This window comes from Gouania willdenowi, chromosome 4 (assembly GCF_900634775.1).
Source record: "Gouania willdenowi chromosome 4, fGouWil2.1, whole genome shotgun sequence".
Classification (NCBI taxonomy): domain Eukaryota; kingdom Metazoa; phylum Chordata; class Actinopteri; order Blenniiformes; family Gobiesocidae; genus Gouania; species Gouania willdenowi.
In genome coordinates, this window is record NC_041047.1 from 2,418,270 (window position 1) to 2,434,592 (window position 16,323).

The window sequence follows — 16,323 nt, forward strand, 5'->3', positions numbered from 1 at the left end:
ATCTTTTCCCTTGTTTTTACCTTACAGGCTGAATTTATACGAATAAACTTACCTTTTCTATATAGTTTTCAAGAGACATAATAATCACTTATCTTTAAATTTAAGACCATTTTGAATATTTATGGCAACATAAATAAAATCTATAAAATGTCAATTTATCCACAAAACCTATTTATACATAAATGAAAAGAGAATTTTAATTTTGTATTTTATTTCGACAGTCTTCAGAAAAACAAAAAACAGCAACAAACACTCAAAAAATAATTAGGAAACTAATATTACTAACCCTAACTATATTCTATTATATATTTATTGTTATATTTTTAATATAATTATTATATAATATAAACTTTCATATATACAGTTTATACATGTACATCAAACATATAGGCATATACGTACACTCATACATATCTAATTATCTAGAATTTAGAATGCACTTTTACTTCATGTTATTGTTCCCACACTTTTCATTATTTCAGTTAAATACTTATCAACAGTTATAACAGTGTAACTAGCCTTATTATCTGCTTCCTTGCTGTAATATTCTGTATTATCTAATTTTCAAACTGCTCCATATTTTCACGTATTGGTATTAAAGTTAAAGGTGGTACATTTAAGTACACGTTGAGTACTTTTTGTGTAATAGATTTGCATTAAAACAGATATTTTCTATGTTTTAAAAAAGAAAAATCAATAAAACTGTTCTTTTGTGCTTTTATTTTGAAGGCCTTAGAAATATGTGCTTGGAAATATACTATATTTGTTATCTAATATTGCAAATACTTTTCAATCTTTCCCACTCTAATATATGATAAATGCTCCATAATTTCACAATAAACATTTATAAAGTGATAATCTATGGAGGACCAAACCTGCCAAAATTAAAAATAAAAACAATATTTAATTTTTGAAGAATATTTTAACTTTTTTGTTGCAATTATTTATTTATTTAATGATGCATTTATATTTAAATTTTTGTATTTTTCCCCCCTGATTTTATTTATTTGTATTTAATTTTCCATTTTCAGACATATTTATTAATTTAATTGTAATTTTTTGCCAGGTTGGTCTTCTGTAATCATCCTCCATGTAGAACTGAAATTCTAGTAGTGACGCCTGTCAGACAACACTGAGGGATTACTGTGAGTCAGTACAGACAGGTTGACGGGTTGAAAATCGTCTGTTTACATAATTCATTGAAATCGTTAGTAAAGTTATTGACAGAAGAAAATCAGGAAAAGCTGACGCTGGTGTTAAAGGTGAATTATTAATCAGTCATTTTCACTCAAACAGGCAGAAAAAACACAAACAACGAGTTGGAATGAAGTGAAAGTGAAAGTCAAAGATTAAAAGAAGGAAGTAAAACTACACAAAGTCCAAATCTGAGTCAAAGGAAGTCGCTTTAACAAAGTAAGTCTGCTTTAAAGTTTACATTTTGAATTATTGGCGGTCAGAGCTGGTTTTAATGTTTGCTTTCATTGGGGGTCATTATGTACACAGACGGGGGCCCGGGGGCCACAGGCGCCCCCCTAAACAAACACTCAAAATAACTCCCAAAATACAGAAATATTCTATGAATCTGTGATAATCTCATTTAATTATTCATCTGAATAATATCCACTGTTATCCAGAAAGTTTATAGCATTATTTACTCCACTGTATATAGTCATCTTGAATATATAAATACTTGTTTTAATCAGAAATAATAATTAAAAAAAAGGGTCAAATTTGGAACAGTTACTGGTAAATAATGTGGTTAAATTGGCAAAAAATAATCATGAAATATCGTGAAAAGAGGTTAAAAGTCACAATAATGGATCAATATATGTGACATTATGTAAAAGTGGTGGAAATGGTTTGTAAGTGCTGAACATGTCTTGAAAGTGAAAGAAAATGTGCAGAAAAAGAATTGAAATGTGATGTAGAAGAAAAATACATTAAAAGAAGCAAAAATATGGAAAGAAAAAGTGATGAAAACAGGTTAAAATATGGAACCTTTGGTGTAGTTGCAGAAAAAGGGTAAAAATAAGCAAAAATGGGCTCAAATTGTTAAAAAAAAAATTCTTAGTTTCTTGAAGGTATCTGGCGACCTCAAATGGGGTCCTGACCCCAAGGTTGAAAACACCTGACCTAAAGGACAATGAAAACACACAAAAGGACAACAAAGTAGGCAAAATGACTCAAAAAAAAAAAAAATTAAAACAAAAACATATGAACTGAAAATTGGAGGCACTACTCTAATGAAAATGTGTGTCTTTGTCCAAAAAAATGTAATCTTGATCAGTGGGTAATTTAGGAGCAAATTAGCATGAAGGGGCGGGGTTATAGACACAGACTGGGCTGAATCACGAACATTTGAATTTACTTTGATTATTAAACTATAAAAAACTGGATAAAACTTTAATCTGTAGATTATTATAACTCTGAATATAGGCTCATTTGTATGTTTTGGGAAAATATCACACATTTACACACAATTATTGTTAGTAAACGGGTGGACAAAGCAATGGAGATATTAATTACTGCACAAAATCTGACGTAATATGAGGCCATATGAATGGAAATCTCTATTTGACACAAAATAAACTATCACATACATGTTTTGGGACAATGTCGCATATATTTTACACTGTAAAACTTGAGGCCTAGTGTTAGGTTAGGGTTTATGCTGACTCACAGGGTTTATGCTGACATATGGGTACTGACTCCTTGGAATTATGCTAACTCATGGGGGTTAATGCTGACTTGCGGGCACTGACTCACGGCAGTGATTCTGACTCGTGGGGTTATGCTGACACACAGGGGTTATACTGACTCCGAGGGGCCAACGTAGAGCATCCTCCAATCCATCTAGTTTCACTTGCTCTCCCTTTGCTCTCTTTGTGTTTCTCTACAGTTTACTGTTTACCCTCCAACATGGCATCCTCAGACTATCTGTACTTCATTGTCACCACAGAGCCAGAGTATCACAGACAAATTAAACCTGGGTGTTTGTGTTACATCCGGAAAAACGTGTACGACCTCAGAGAACGTTCCCCTCCCCAGAAGGTGTCAGTCTATTTTATGAATTCTAATTCGTCTCTGAAACTGGAAATGAGTGTCTTGAATCATCTGAGTACTGAAGAAGCTGCACTTCTGCATGCGTTGCCTCAAGACAAGGAGAGACTGGAATGGTTTAAAGAAAAAGAAGCTCTTAGAGTGGCTCTGGGAATCACTGTGGGAGCGTTGGTGACTGTGGAGCAGGACGGGAAGGAGCTCCGAGGTGTCGTCCGCTACATTGGACCAGTGAAAAAGGATTTTCCTTTACATGAAACCGTCTTTGGAATCGAACTCGAGGTGAGACCTAGAGAAGAGTTTGAACTGTACATTTCTCCATCAGCACTGCAAAGACATGTCCTTTACCGCTCGAATTGATCAACAAATACTGCGTCTGCACAGCTTGATCTTCATCTTAAATGGTACCTGGAAATGTAGAGAACAAAAATTGTGTTTAATGTGTTCCCAATGAACAAAATATGTGCACCTTAAAAAAAAACATTTTTAGAATGATTTTTTACCTTGGGGCATAAACTATGGAGCTGCCATTTTGGACAGGACATTGATTCCTGTTAGCTGTTGCTAGGCAACAGTGTTCCGTTGGTGTACAGTTTCTGAACAGTGGTGGAGTGTAAAGCCTATGGTTGCTATAACATAAGGGTGTGTGATCTGACGATATTAAATCGTGAAGGATTTAAACATGATGATGATCTGCTAAATCAGGAGATCGTAGAACCATCTGTAGCGCACAATTGAATTGCCTGTACAATATGTCTGTGTGCTCATACGCAGCACATCCAATGGGTTTTTTCTTTGCCAAATCACACCATTTGTTAGTCAGGCTCATGTTAGTACTACAGACACACACAGAAGAATTATTAAGCACTCAAACATAGCGAAAGTACGCTCTGCTCACACTTCCTCCCAGTGCACGGACACACAGTTTGTGCTGCTTCCTTTGTGCAGATGTCCGTCTGTTCGCTGTTAAACTTCATCAGTTCTGAGTGTTGGAAGCGCTGCAGGTATTTTGTAACAAACTGTCATTCAGCAGCAGCAGAGCGCTAAGCATCTGTGCAGCACAGGGCTGTTTACGCACTTTCTTAAAGGGACAGTGCCCTCAATGTGGTTTAGCAACACTTCAGAATTCAATCACACATTTCAATTTCAAAAGTCAAAAGTGGCACAAATTGTTGATATTGTGCTGCTAGTGATTAATAAAAGGGTGTTTGTGGCATTTTAACTCTATGACCTATTATTGTTTTTCTTGTAAAACCATTTTTAAGAAAATAAAGTTAAATGGAGTTTATATCACCTATTGCCATTTTGAGGAAAAATATTGAGATATGAATATTGGTCCATATCACCCAGGCCTAATGTAACCAAAGCAGCAACATTGTATCTTGTAAAGGATCTGGTGTGATTTCAGTGTAACTCTTCCAGGAAAAGGATATGTAAAGGATATGATTGTCCAAACTGTGGGAAATGAGGGTTTCAAAAGACTGATTGAAGTAGGATTTTATTAACATGAGTGTGTTACCTCAAAAAATCACTCGACTAATCTACTGCCTTGTTATGTAGCAAGTGATGCTAATGCTACACCACTTTAGTTAAACAAAGTAAAAAAGACTGTGTGAGTAAAAGAACATGTCAGCCTTTCTGTTTGAAGTTAATTGTACTTGGAACCAGTTTGATGAATTGCTTCCATAATTTTTTTTAAATGTTTGAAAATTACCTTGACTTAAATGGTCTTGTATCCATTTTTTTTCCATTCAGGTTGTTTTATTGGTAAATAACTTTAAAATAGTCTAAATGATCTGAATGAAAAAAAAAATTGTGATAAAAAGGAGATTGTGATTTTCCAAAAAAAAAAAAAATGGTGATATAAATTTTTGTCCATATCGCCCGCCCTATAACAAGAGAAAAACCTCACAGTAACATTTGTTTAGCGTCTCTGAGCCAAATGACGACACTAAGTCAGAGTTATCAAGACGTTGGCTCCATGATATCGGTACGGGATACGCACTTAAACCTTTACGTTCACACCACATTGTGTGGTATGCTATGAGGAGAGGGACCTGTGGGCTAAGCTAATGGGCTAAGCTAATAGACACAAAGCCAAAGTCAGGTGCTGATACTCAGAGGTAGTGGAGCATCATCCAATCAATGAACAGGTATATTTTCAGACAGCTTTCGTCACAGTTTCTAACCTCATTTTGCCCTTCCCACACCTAACTACTCAGCCATGGCTCCTTTCTGCTGCTAACAACAGCTCTATCCGTTCTCAAAAATATTTTTTTCTATAGTTCTGTGTTAGTTGTCAAGAAAATATAAAACCAAGTACTTTTAATTTGTTGTACTTTAAAACGTCCACTTTATAGTCTGAATGTCCTCTAAAGGAATGTACCTTAATTGCCCAAAATAAGTTTTTCCCTCAACCTCTGGAACAATGTCTAAAAAGAAAGCTAAAACATCTGTTTGCCCTGTCAAAGTGTTTCTGTTGTTTTCCAGGGAGAGGACCGAGGGAAGGGAAACACTGACGGCTCCTATGAATACAAAAAACTCTTCACCTGTAAGAAGAACTGCGCCGTCTTTGTCCCGTTCACCAGGGTGAAGCCGGCGGCGCGACCACAGGCTCCGTCTGCGTCTGATCCCTCCACACAGCGACAAGCGGACAGGCCCCAGCTGGGAGAGCGAATCACCTACTTCACCGACAACTGCCTGCACGGAATGGTCCTGGACGTGAAGGATGAAGGCGGACAAGTGTGGGTCCAGATCTCCACGGTAAACATGGTTATAGGGATTAATAGGTGTTAACAACCACCCCACACCCCCACAGGATGGTTGGGGGAGGGCCATAAGTATGGATGCACCGAATATTCGGCCGCCGAATGTATTCGTCCGAATATTGCAAAAAAAACAACATTCCGCCTTCGCTTTAGTGAGTCAAAAACAAGACCGAATAGTAGCGTGTGACACAATGACGCAATCAAACAATGTGCAGTGATTTAAGTCTGTGTGTGTTGCAGCAGGAGCACAGCAGCAGCAGCTCCTCCTTTCTGCACAAAAACTTAGCCAGACTCTCTCCTTACCACTTACCACTCTCCGTCGTTCCTTGTCTGTCACCGCGGAAAAGTTAAAAATCGTCCAATTCCACAACTGAGTCCGTTGTTAGCGCTGTGAGCCACGAATCCGTAAACATCCTCATCGTTTCCTCCTTACGCTACACCGGCTGTCACTGCATAGACTAGTGTAGCATTAGCATGGAGTGCTAACAGCTGATGTGTGTAAACAATGGGTCCATGGCTCCAAGCAGTGACTCCCATGATCGGTAGCTGAAAAAGTAGTGCAGTTTGTATTTCCATATATGGCAATAAAGTATAATATAAATTCTATATTAAACAGCAGTGTTGTTTTAGCTGTTAGATAGCTGGAGAGGGAGGAGCTTACATTCTAGGAGGTGTGTTAGGTGACGCCACCTGCCAACGTGGGCAAAATCCAACTCGCACGTTTGGAGCTGACTTTGTTTTTACAAGATGTGAAATAACAAGGGAGGGAATAAACAGAACTTTTTCAACTTTGGCCTTCATCATACCTCCCCTTTAATGCACTTTAGTTTTTTTTTGGAATGCATGTTTGTTTTATTTGTAGGGCTAATATAAATGAAAAACTTTGTTGCTTTTTTGAAAAGCAAAGGCTGGAATATTTAAAAAATGTCAGAATATTTAGTAAACATTTACTTTCTTTAAAAAACATGTCTAAAAATTTATTCTCGGCTATTTATGCACTATTAAAAAAAATAGTGAAAAACAACAACCGCATTTGATATTTGGTAGTATTCGGTATTTGGCCAAGCGTTTGTATTTTATTGGGCTTCGGCCACAAATTTTCATTTCGGTGCATCCCTAGCCATAAGCCTTCTCTAGGGAATTACTGTGATCATTGAAAACGGACAGGAAATGTGGAATTAATGTCCTGAAACAGAGAAACAAATCTTTTGCTTGTTACTTTTCCCTGGAAATCTGGTGTAGCAATGGATATGTATGCTGATAATCTCATTCAAATCCTCGCGCTAGGTCAGTAATCACACGGCTTTCAAAAAAATTATTGCAAAACTTGAGGGTGATTTGCCGGTTTGCGTATTTAGAGGAAATATCTCTATGACACCGACTGAACCCCTGCTTACATATTCTGGAAACATTTTAAACATTTTAATTGTATTTTTCCCATACGTATCTACATGTGTAGCAGTCAAATTCTACTTTTTTTAAACAGCAGAGGGTGCTATATATTTATCCCTTCTCTTGTCCAACAGTGTACACGGCGGGCGGAATCTGCTACTACTTTCTTTCTGGCCGCCTTCTACTCTTAAAAATGTTCATAAATGATTCCTTACCCCTTTAGCACCGAAAGAATATCTGTAATATTACGTGAATATCTGTAAAAGTCACTTTTTTCTATTAGCTCTGTCTGCTAGCATAGCATCTCTTCTTGACTGCAAGAATTTCTGCATGCCAACCGACCACTGGGTTACCACTGCCCTCTGCTGGTCCAAATAAATATCTGCCGTAAATCAGTGCAATGACGTTTTTTTTGTTTTTTGTTTTTTTAAAGTCCAATTGTAAAGGCACAAAATATATTTTCAGTTGCACTTTTAAAAAGAAAAAGAACTATTATGCAGTTTTGCATTGTTTACTATAGAACCAGAATTTAAATTAATAGGCTTCTTCTTCATTTGTATTATTCCTTTATTTATTTCATTCAAGATTTATTTTTATTTAAATTGCATTTGAATAGTTTATCAAGGAAGTCTTTTGGCAATGAAAAATAAAAGGAAAATAAGACAGTATTTTCTAAAATTCTAAAAATAAAGGAATATTTTTCAGTCATCATTTGACTACAGTCCCATTTTGTAAAATAAATCGTGAGAGAATCGTATCGTATCAGGAGTTGAGCGAATCGTTACATCCCTAATCTGCAGTAGTCCAGCAAGGCTCTGGAGTTCAGGACGAAAACCACATTGTGCTCGACCGATCTCACTTATTCGCCACATGAGCTGAGGTGAGTGATGGACCAAAAGATCTTTTGTGCAGTTTAATACAGAACTCTGGCGTGAAGATGGTACAGATGCTAACCCTTACCCTCAGGAAGCAAAAAGAAAAAATGGCCCCACACAGTAACAACATTTATTTTGAGGCTAAAAGTACGAAAACAAAGCAGTAATCCGATACACAGGAAAGGCAGCTACTGTGGACACTCTCAAATAAGGAAGGAAAACCCACAGAAAGAAAGAAATTGAGGAGGAATTTTTTATCTCACCAGACAAAGTGTGTTTTTGAGTTTGTTTGGATGGTCGTGAAGTCTGCGTCGGGTATCAGCTGGGCCTTGGCCCCCTCCTCTTAAAAGCTCACGACTTAGGGATGAGTTGAGGTGAGTAACCCACGTTGCAAACCATTGAGTCCCCGTGTCGACCAATGTTCCCTCTAGCCGTCCCACTTCTGACAACAAATTGATGGATTGGATTGGCCGATGGATTGTTATGATGTGTTTCCAGGACACAGATGAAAGAGGAAGGAGAGGTGGGGAGGCCATAATCCCTTTGGAATCTGTCTTTAAAGGAGAAGTGCCGAAAGGTGGGAAGCGTCCTGAGGTGGAACGTGAAGAAGCTTCAGATGTTGAATGTGAATCTGAGATGGGTTTCTTCTTCGCTGCAGAGCCGGAGAACATGGAGGTGGACGTTCCTCCGGAGCAGATTCCAGAGAACCTCTACGGTCTGGGAGTGAACTCCATGGTGGAGCTGAAGGTCGCTAAAGGAAACGTGTACGGGATCATCCGCTGGATTGGAAAAGTGCCTCCTCGGAGCGAGTGGATGGCTGGACTGGAGCTGGTAAATGGGGAGATACTAAAACCTGGAAACATCTGGAAACATTTACTGACAGAGTAAATTCTGCCCCGTACTGTATTCACAGGTTGTAATATCACCAAGTTTATCATTGTACCTGTTGTTAGAGCTACTGTCTTTACCAGGGAGATAGTATTTATTCCTAATTATTGTTTTACACAGATTTATTGGGCTTTATTTACCAGCAATTAGTTCCTGTAGCATATTTACAAGTTTATAAATATTATTTTATTATTGTGCATAGTTCCTGTTATGAACATATATGCAGACTACATCTGAATGAGGTAACCTTTTAAATAATAATAAATAAATCATAAAAATACAACTTGTTTCCATGCGTTTTCGAACAGTAGGAACTAATCGCCGGTAAATAAAACCCTATTAAACTCAGGAAAACAATCACCAGGAATAAATATTTGTTCCCTGGTAAAGATAGTAGCTCTAACAACTGGATTAATGATAAACTTGGTGATATTACAGACTGTGCATGTAGTACGGGGCAGAATCTACTCAACTTTAATGTTTCCGGGTTTTAGTGTCACCCTGGTACCTCCTGCGCTAAGACGCTCAATAACAGGGACCACATGTACCCAACAATACGGCTACCTTTCTATCATTTATTTTTCATTTTGTAGGAGGACGACAGTGGGCTGAGTGATGGAACCTTTAAGAAAAAGCGATATTTCCAATGTCCTCCAATGAGAGCCATGTTCGTCAGACTGACCTCCTGCCGCCCAGACTCGCGCTTTCAGAGCGTGTCAGCCAATCAGAGAGTGACGATGCCTGAACCCGAGGACGAAGGCAAGTGCACGATTTTATTTCATTTAAGCATCAACATTTTAACCATGAAATCATACAATGACGATTTGGGGTGTGCATTGCCATGAATCTGACAATATGATACAATTCCCGATTTGCATGTCATTTCAGGCTATATCCAGACACTAAACAATATGATATATTGCGATATCAATAATTACAAATTTTGCATATATATATATATATATATATATTTTTTTTTTAAACAAGTAAATGGTAACTAATTATAATTCAATAGGTATCAAAAATAAGTGGTATGTTTATCAAACTGTCAAATTGCATTTTTCAAAAAAGTTTAACTTTTGCTTCTACGGCAAAGTTTTTAAATTCTTCTGAACCACATACATCTATATTAGTGTCCAGTATGTTTTAGAAAAATAAAGTCGACTTTTAGCTAAAATGCATTGAGGATTGAGGTAGTTTAACAAGGTCTGATGGTGCGTTCACTGACACCTAGTTACCGGGAGTTTACGTGCTATTATTTTTTTCATTAAAAAACATGATTAAAAAAACCAATTTGGAATTTTTTTGTATTGATACGATAATCACATGGTGAAATATTGCAATAGCTGCAAATCGATTTTTTTTCTCACACTCATTAACAATCATTTTGTTGACAACTATTGTGTGATTATATGCGTTTCCTCCAGAGAGCGACGTTGAGTTCAGGATGGAATCCGTCCTTCCCGTGACCTCAGAGGATGTCAGTGAGATCCTGATCGGACAGATGAAGGGAATCCAGGGACACGTCAACTCCTGCTACATGGACGCTGCCCTCTTTGGGTCAGGATGACCAATTACACTCACATTTAAACCCTTTGATTACAGAAAGGTCATTCCATGTCATTTCAACACATTTCCAGGACATCCCACGCACTTCAGTCTAAAAAAATGATTATATTATTCAATAGTCACACTGTACATTTTTAATTTGATCGGATTAAGACTTTTTGAGATATGGACTATTTATTGAGGGGGGATGTGTCGATTTTCGTGCGTCCTTTTTTTTTCTTGCATTTTCAGCTTCCAATATCTCAGGAGCTTTGTGATTGGTTGGTTTCTACTCTCAGGTTGTTCTCCTGCTCGTCTGTGTTGGACTCCATGCTCTACAAATCAACTCATGCTCGAGACAAACACATCCAGAAAACCCTGCTGATAGACATCGTCAAACCGCTCCGCAGGTGCGTGTGTGTGTGTGTGTATTATACAAACAGAAAATAACCTCAAAATACAAAAAAAATACAACAAAAACACAGAAAATAAAATCAAAACGGCTCTAAACACACAACATACACACGCAGAATGAGTCTAAAACTTAAAAAAATGACAAAAAAGCACACATAATGACGCTAGACATACAAAACAACAAAAACACACAAAACAACATCAATAACATACAAAACAACAACGAAAAAAATACACAAAATAACATAAAAATATACATTTAAAAATTCAGGCAAGTCTGTGAAAACGTGGTATTCTGTTCAAACATGTTCGGACTGATAGGTGAGGGTTTGTTCTGTGATTTTTGACCATTTTCTGTAAACAAAGAAGGACGTCGATTTAACGTCGTATTTACAAATAAAGTGTTGGACAATATCATGAAAAAAGCCTAAGAGAAGTTAACGTTGTTCCATGAAACACTTTGTCACTGCTTTGGTTAGGAGTAGATTCTGAGAAAAGTAAGTGCTGTTGCCTCAGTGTCAGTAGCCAATCACAGGCTGAGCCTAGGGTCACATGTCTCCCACTGTCTGCAGAAAAGGCTTTGTGGAGGGACGTCACGTGATGAAGCTCCGTCAGCAACTGCAGAAACACGGCTACAGTCACTCCTTCACCACCGACGAGAAAGGTCAAATTTAGCCCTTCATTGTCCTGCTAGCTCCTCCCACTTTTCCTCCCGCTGACGTGTGCGTGTTTGTGTGTTTTTGTGTGTGTGTGTGTGTGTGTGTGTGTGTCCCACAGATCCGGAGGAGTTCCTGATCGTCATCATGCACCAAATCCTGAATCTGGAGCCTCTGCTGAAGCTGTACGACCTGTCGAAGCCGCACATGCTAATGCTAATGCTGATGCTAATGGTGTTTGTCTCGCTGTAGTTCGGCTGGTGGGAAAACCCAGGAGAGCTACTGCTACCAGATCTTCCTGGACCAGCACAACCTGGTTCTACCCAGCGTTCAGCAGCTGTTGGAGCACTCGTTTCACTCTGCAGGACTGAAGCTAGCCGAGGTCACACACACACTCTCACTCACACACACACACACACACACACACACACACACACACACACACACACACACACACAATGTGAGATGCACACCGTCTGCCACAGACAGGGCAAGTGAAAAAGGCCGTTGGTTGCCAGTTACAGTCTTCATTACTTTATTACAGTCTTAAGTCCATCTTTCTTCTCTGGCATCTTTCCAGCCAATGCTTTGTCCTCCTCCTCCTCTGCCAGTTATGATGCGTTTCCACTGGTGGTATCAGCTCTACTCTCTTTTTATGCGTTTCCACTGGGAAAAAGTACCTCCTCCGTGGTACCTGGTGCTGCTTTTTTTAGTACCTCCTTCTTTGAGGTTCCAATAAAAGCAGTGCTGTTCTGAAAATGTGACGTAGACTCAAGCAGACACTGGTTGGGTCTGAGAATCATGACATCTTAGTCATCAACTCCCGCACAGTGAGGAAGCATTTTGCCACCTTTGATTTTTGTTGCCGATCTTGTGAGAACGGCAGAAAAACACTGCAATCACAAAAACAGTAGTGTGTCCCAGAAGCGAGGAGTGCGAAGCCGTGTAGAGTCAATACCGCCAATGGAAACACACCATTACACTCATTGTTGACAGAGTCCACGCCAAGAGGAGCAGTCTGCTGTGGCAGCTTCTAGGTAGGCAAGGTGGTGGTCTTAGTTGTTCTTGAGCCTCTTCTTCTGACCCCCTGTGGAGCGTAGGCCTTGGTGTAGATGGCTATATAGGGTCTTACGAGGCAGATGAATTGCTGACATCCTAATAATGTGTCCGAGTCATCTTAGCTGGTGCTGCATGATGGAAGTCTCTATGCTGCTGCATCCAGTCCTCTGGAGGACTTCAGAGTGCTGGACATGGACTTACAAAGCAGATTGGTGGTGTCTGTAGTGGTTTTGCGTATCACTGGTAGAGAACTTCGGTCTTTGATGCATTGACAGAAATTTCCATTCTGATGTAGGCCCACAGTGGGGCACAATCATCTGATACTGGAGCTTCAATAGGTGTAGCAGTCTGGAGTTTTTTGTGGCTTGGAACCTCCTGATGTTGAAGAGGTTCCAATACAGCCTGTAATCTAGGGTCACCCCACTTCCCTCCTTCATTTTCTTGTGTAGAAGTGTTTTTACACAAAAGAAGAAAGATGTTGAAGACGACCAGTACAAGAACACACCCCTGTCTCACACCAGTGAGTCAGGTCTCACTTCACCTAAACCCTCATCCCATTATGGAACTGCTGCAAGATACTCACAAACTTCACCAGGCAGCCATAGTGTAGAGGTACTATCCAAAGGAGGTCCTGGTGCATCACATCAAAGGCCTTGGAAAGATCTACAAAGGCCATGAAGAGATCTTGGATTCTGGCAGCAGGTCTTCAGTGATGGAGTTGATGAGTCTGTGAAGCCTGACTTTCGCTAGCAGCAGAGAGGAGGTCTATACCTCTTCTGTTTTCACAGATGGGTTTGTCACCATTGTTTTTATATATAGTGACAATGTTCACATCCTTCCACTGCTGAGGGATGCATTCATCCTGCCACAGTAGGGAGTGGTAGATTGCTCTGGTGCATACTGTAGGTAGCCCCCATGTTTCAGGATCTCCACAGGGATGGTGTCTGGGATTTATTATTATCAAGATGGCAGCTTGTACCTCTGTGAAGGAAGGGGTGAGGTCAAGGCTCTGGATGGTGGGTAGGGTTGGGAGTTCTTCCAGGTCAGTTAAAGAGTGCCTTAAAATGTTCCACCCACCTTTGGGCAATGAGGACTTGATCTTTCATAAGTGAGGACTAATCAGTTGTCCTAAGGGGGCTCACAGCTTGTGTTCTTGGGCCATGAGTGGTTTTTATTGCATTGTAAAATTTGTGTATGTCATGTCTGTCTTTGTAGGATTATAATTCCTGTGCCTTGGGTTCCCACCAGTGGTTCAGAATTTGCCTCAGACTCCTCTGGACCTCTTTCCTCTTGCCATTGGTTTTTCAGAGCTACAGAAGATGGATTCGTGAGTGAGGCTTTGTGGCCTTCATGCATGTTATTGAGAAGAGTGGTTCTTTTGCTATGGCCAATGGATGAAGTTGCTGCATCATATAGTGAAGAACTCAGGGTAGACCATAATGATGTAGCCCAGGAGGTGCCAGTGTTTAGACCGAGGACGCATTCAGGAAGTTTTGTGTTTATTTTTCAATTGAAATATGATGGTGAGATTGAGCTCAGCACCGAGTCTGAGGACAGCCATGCTGTCTGATCGCACCTTTCCAGATGTCATTATTCCTCCCCCCCCTGCCACACACTCACTTCACTCTGCAGGGCTGAAACTGGCCGAGGTCACACACACGCACATTCAGTCAATTAGTGTATTTTTGCAATTTGTGTGTATTTCTGTTGTTGTTTTGTTTGGTTTTGGAGTCGTTTTTGTCCATTTTTATGTTATTATGCTGTATTTTGTAGTTGTTTAGTGTGTTTTTTTGAGTATATTTGATTTTAAAAATAATGAAAATACAGAGGAAACCACTGGATAATCATTAAGTTTTTTGTGTGTGTGCGTGTGCGTGTGCGTGTGCGTGTGTGTGTGTGTGTGTGTGTGTGTGTGTGTGTGTGTGTGTGTGTGTGTGTTCTCTCCCCTACAGGTTCCTTCCTGCCTCATCCTCCAGATGCCGCGCTTTGGGAAAAACTTTAAGATGTTTGACAAAATCTTTCCGTCGCTGCAGCTGGACATCACGTCACTGCTGTCTGAAGGTACACACACACGCCTGTGAGACGGTGAGCAGGGCAGAACACGCAGTCACAGTGTGTGTGTGTTTCAGGTCCTCAGCAGTGCATCCTGTGTGGGAACCAGGCATGGAGTGAATGCAACGACTGCTTCAATGATCCAGTCTTCAGCTCCACAGGGATCAAAGTGTTCTGTAAGACCTGTTTATCTCAGGTGTGTAACGCACACACACACACACGCACATTGTTTTGTGTGCACTTGTTGTTTTGGCGTCATTTTGTGTGTGGTCTTTTTTGTTTTGTGTATTTTTTGAGACATTTTGTTTGTTTTTGTATTTGTTTCTTGTGTTTTGGAATCATTTCTTTTATTTCAGTTGTAGTTTTTAGTGTTTTTGTATTGTTTTTTGTGTTTTTGGAGTCATTTAGTATGTTTTAATATTTTTTTTTGTGTTTTTAGAATCATTTTGTGTGTTTTATTTATAGTTTTTTGTGTTTTTGGAGACATTTTGTGTGTTTTTGGAGTCATTTTGTGTATCTGTTTTGCTTCATTAAATTCGACAAAGTGCGGTAACGATCCTTCTCTGCAGGTCCATTCTCACCCTCAGCGTCAGTCACATCGAGTGTCTCCTCTCAACATTCCCAATGATTACACTGGAGCCCCTCCCACTGGTGGAGCCCCTCCCCCTGTGATCAGAGACACTCTGGAGCTGTTTGCCGTCCTCTGCATAGAGACCAGTCACTACGTGTCCTTCGTCAAACACGGGCCCAGCAGCACAGACTGGATCTTCTTCGACAGCATGGCCGACAGAGAGGGTGAGCTATTCAGTGTGGGCGTGGCCTCTAACAGTGGGCGTGTCCACCAACACTCTACTGTGTGTGTTTAGGAGAGAGCGACGGCTTCAACATCCCTGAGGTGAGGGCGTGTCCTGAGGTGGGGCGGTACCTGGAGATGTCGCCCTCTGAGCTGTCCAAACAGGTGCCCCGCGACATGGTGGGCGTGGCCAAGCGTCTCTTCTGTGACGCCTACATGTACCTGTACCAGAGCACCAGCATGAGTCTGTACCGCTGACGTCTGACCACGCCTCTAAGGACCCGCTTTACGCACGCCACACCACCAAGAAGATCAGCTGATACACACTGACACGCCCCCGCCCCCCCACGACTTCACGTGGTGGTGTATCACTTTAACTGGTGATCATTATAACCGGTGATCGTTGTAACCGGTGATCGTTATAACTGGTGATCGTTATAACTGGTGATCGTTATAACTGCTGATCGTTATAATCGGTGATCGTTATAATCGGTGATCGTTATAACTGGTGATCTTTATAACTGGTGATCGTTATAATCGGTGATCGTTATAACTGGTGATCGTTATAACTGGTGATCGTTATAACTGGTGATCGTTATAATCGGTGATCGTTATAACTGGTGATCGTTATAACTGGTGATCGTTATAACTGGTGATCGTTATAACTGGTGATCGTTATAATCGGTGATCGTTATAACTGGTGATCGTTATAATCGGTGATCGTTATAATCGGTGATCGTTATAACTGGTGATCGTTATAACTGTGATCGTTATAACTGGTGACAAATCCCGCCCCTCAGAGCTACAAATCAGCCACAGGA

The 16,323-nt window shown here is 40.0% G+C and overlaps 1 protein-coding gene across 2 annotated transcripts; it reads left to right on the forward strand.

Moving 5' to 3' along the window:
• The first annotated feature begins 1,143 nt into the window (after positions 1–1,143).
• On the forward strand, positions 1,144–16,323 carry cyldl (cylindromatosis (turban tumor syndrome), like). 2 transcript variants are annotated; one of them, XM_028443652.1, is made up of 15 exons: positions 1,144–1,413; positions 2,900–3,339; positions 5,548–5,820; positions 8,591–8,669; positions 8,751–8,923; positions 9,574–9,739; positions 10,408–10,540; positions 10,828–10,938; positions 11,515–11,606; positions 11,720–11,783; positions 11,851–11,980; positions 14,610–14,718; positions 14,787–14,905; positions 15,279–15,504; positions 15,576–16,323. In XM_028443652.1, exons 2-15 carry the CDS (start codon positions 2,920–2,922, stop codon positions 15,758–15,760), a joined length of 2,280 nt encoding a protein of 759 aa, XP_028299453.1. In that variant the 5' UTR covers positions 1,144–1,413; positions 2,900–2,919; the 3' UTR covers positions 15,761–16,323. The 2 variants fall into 2 exon arrangements, with proteins under 2 accessions (XP_028299453.1, XP_028299454.1); XM_028443653.1 differs by lacking the exon at positions 1,144–1,413 and having other exon boundaries at positions 3,330–3,461.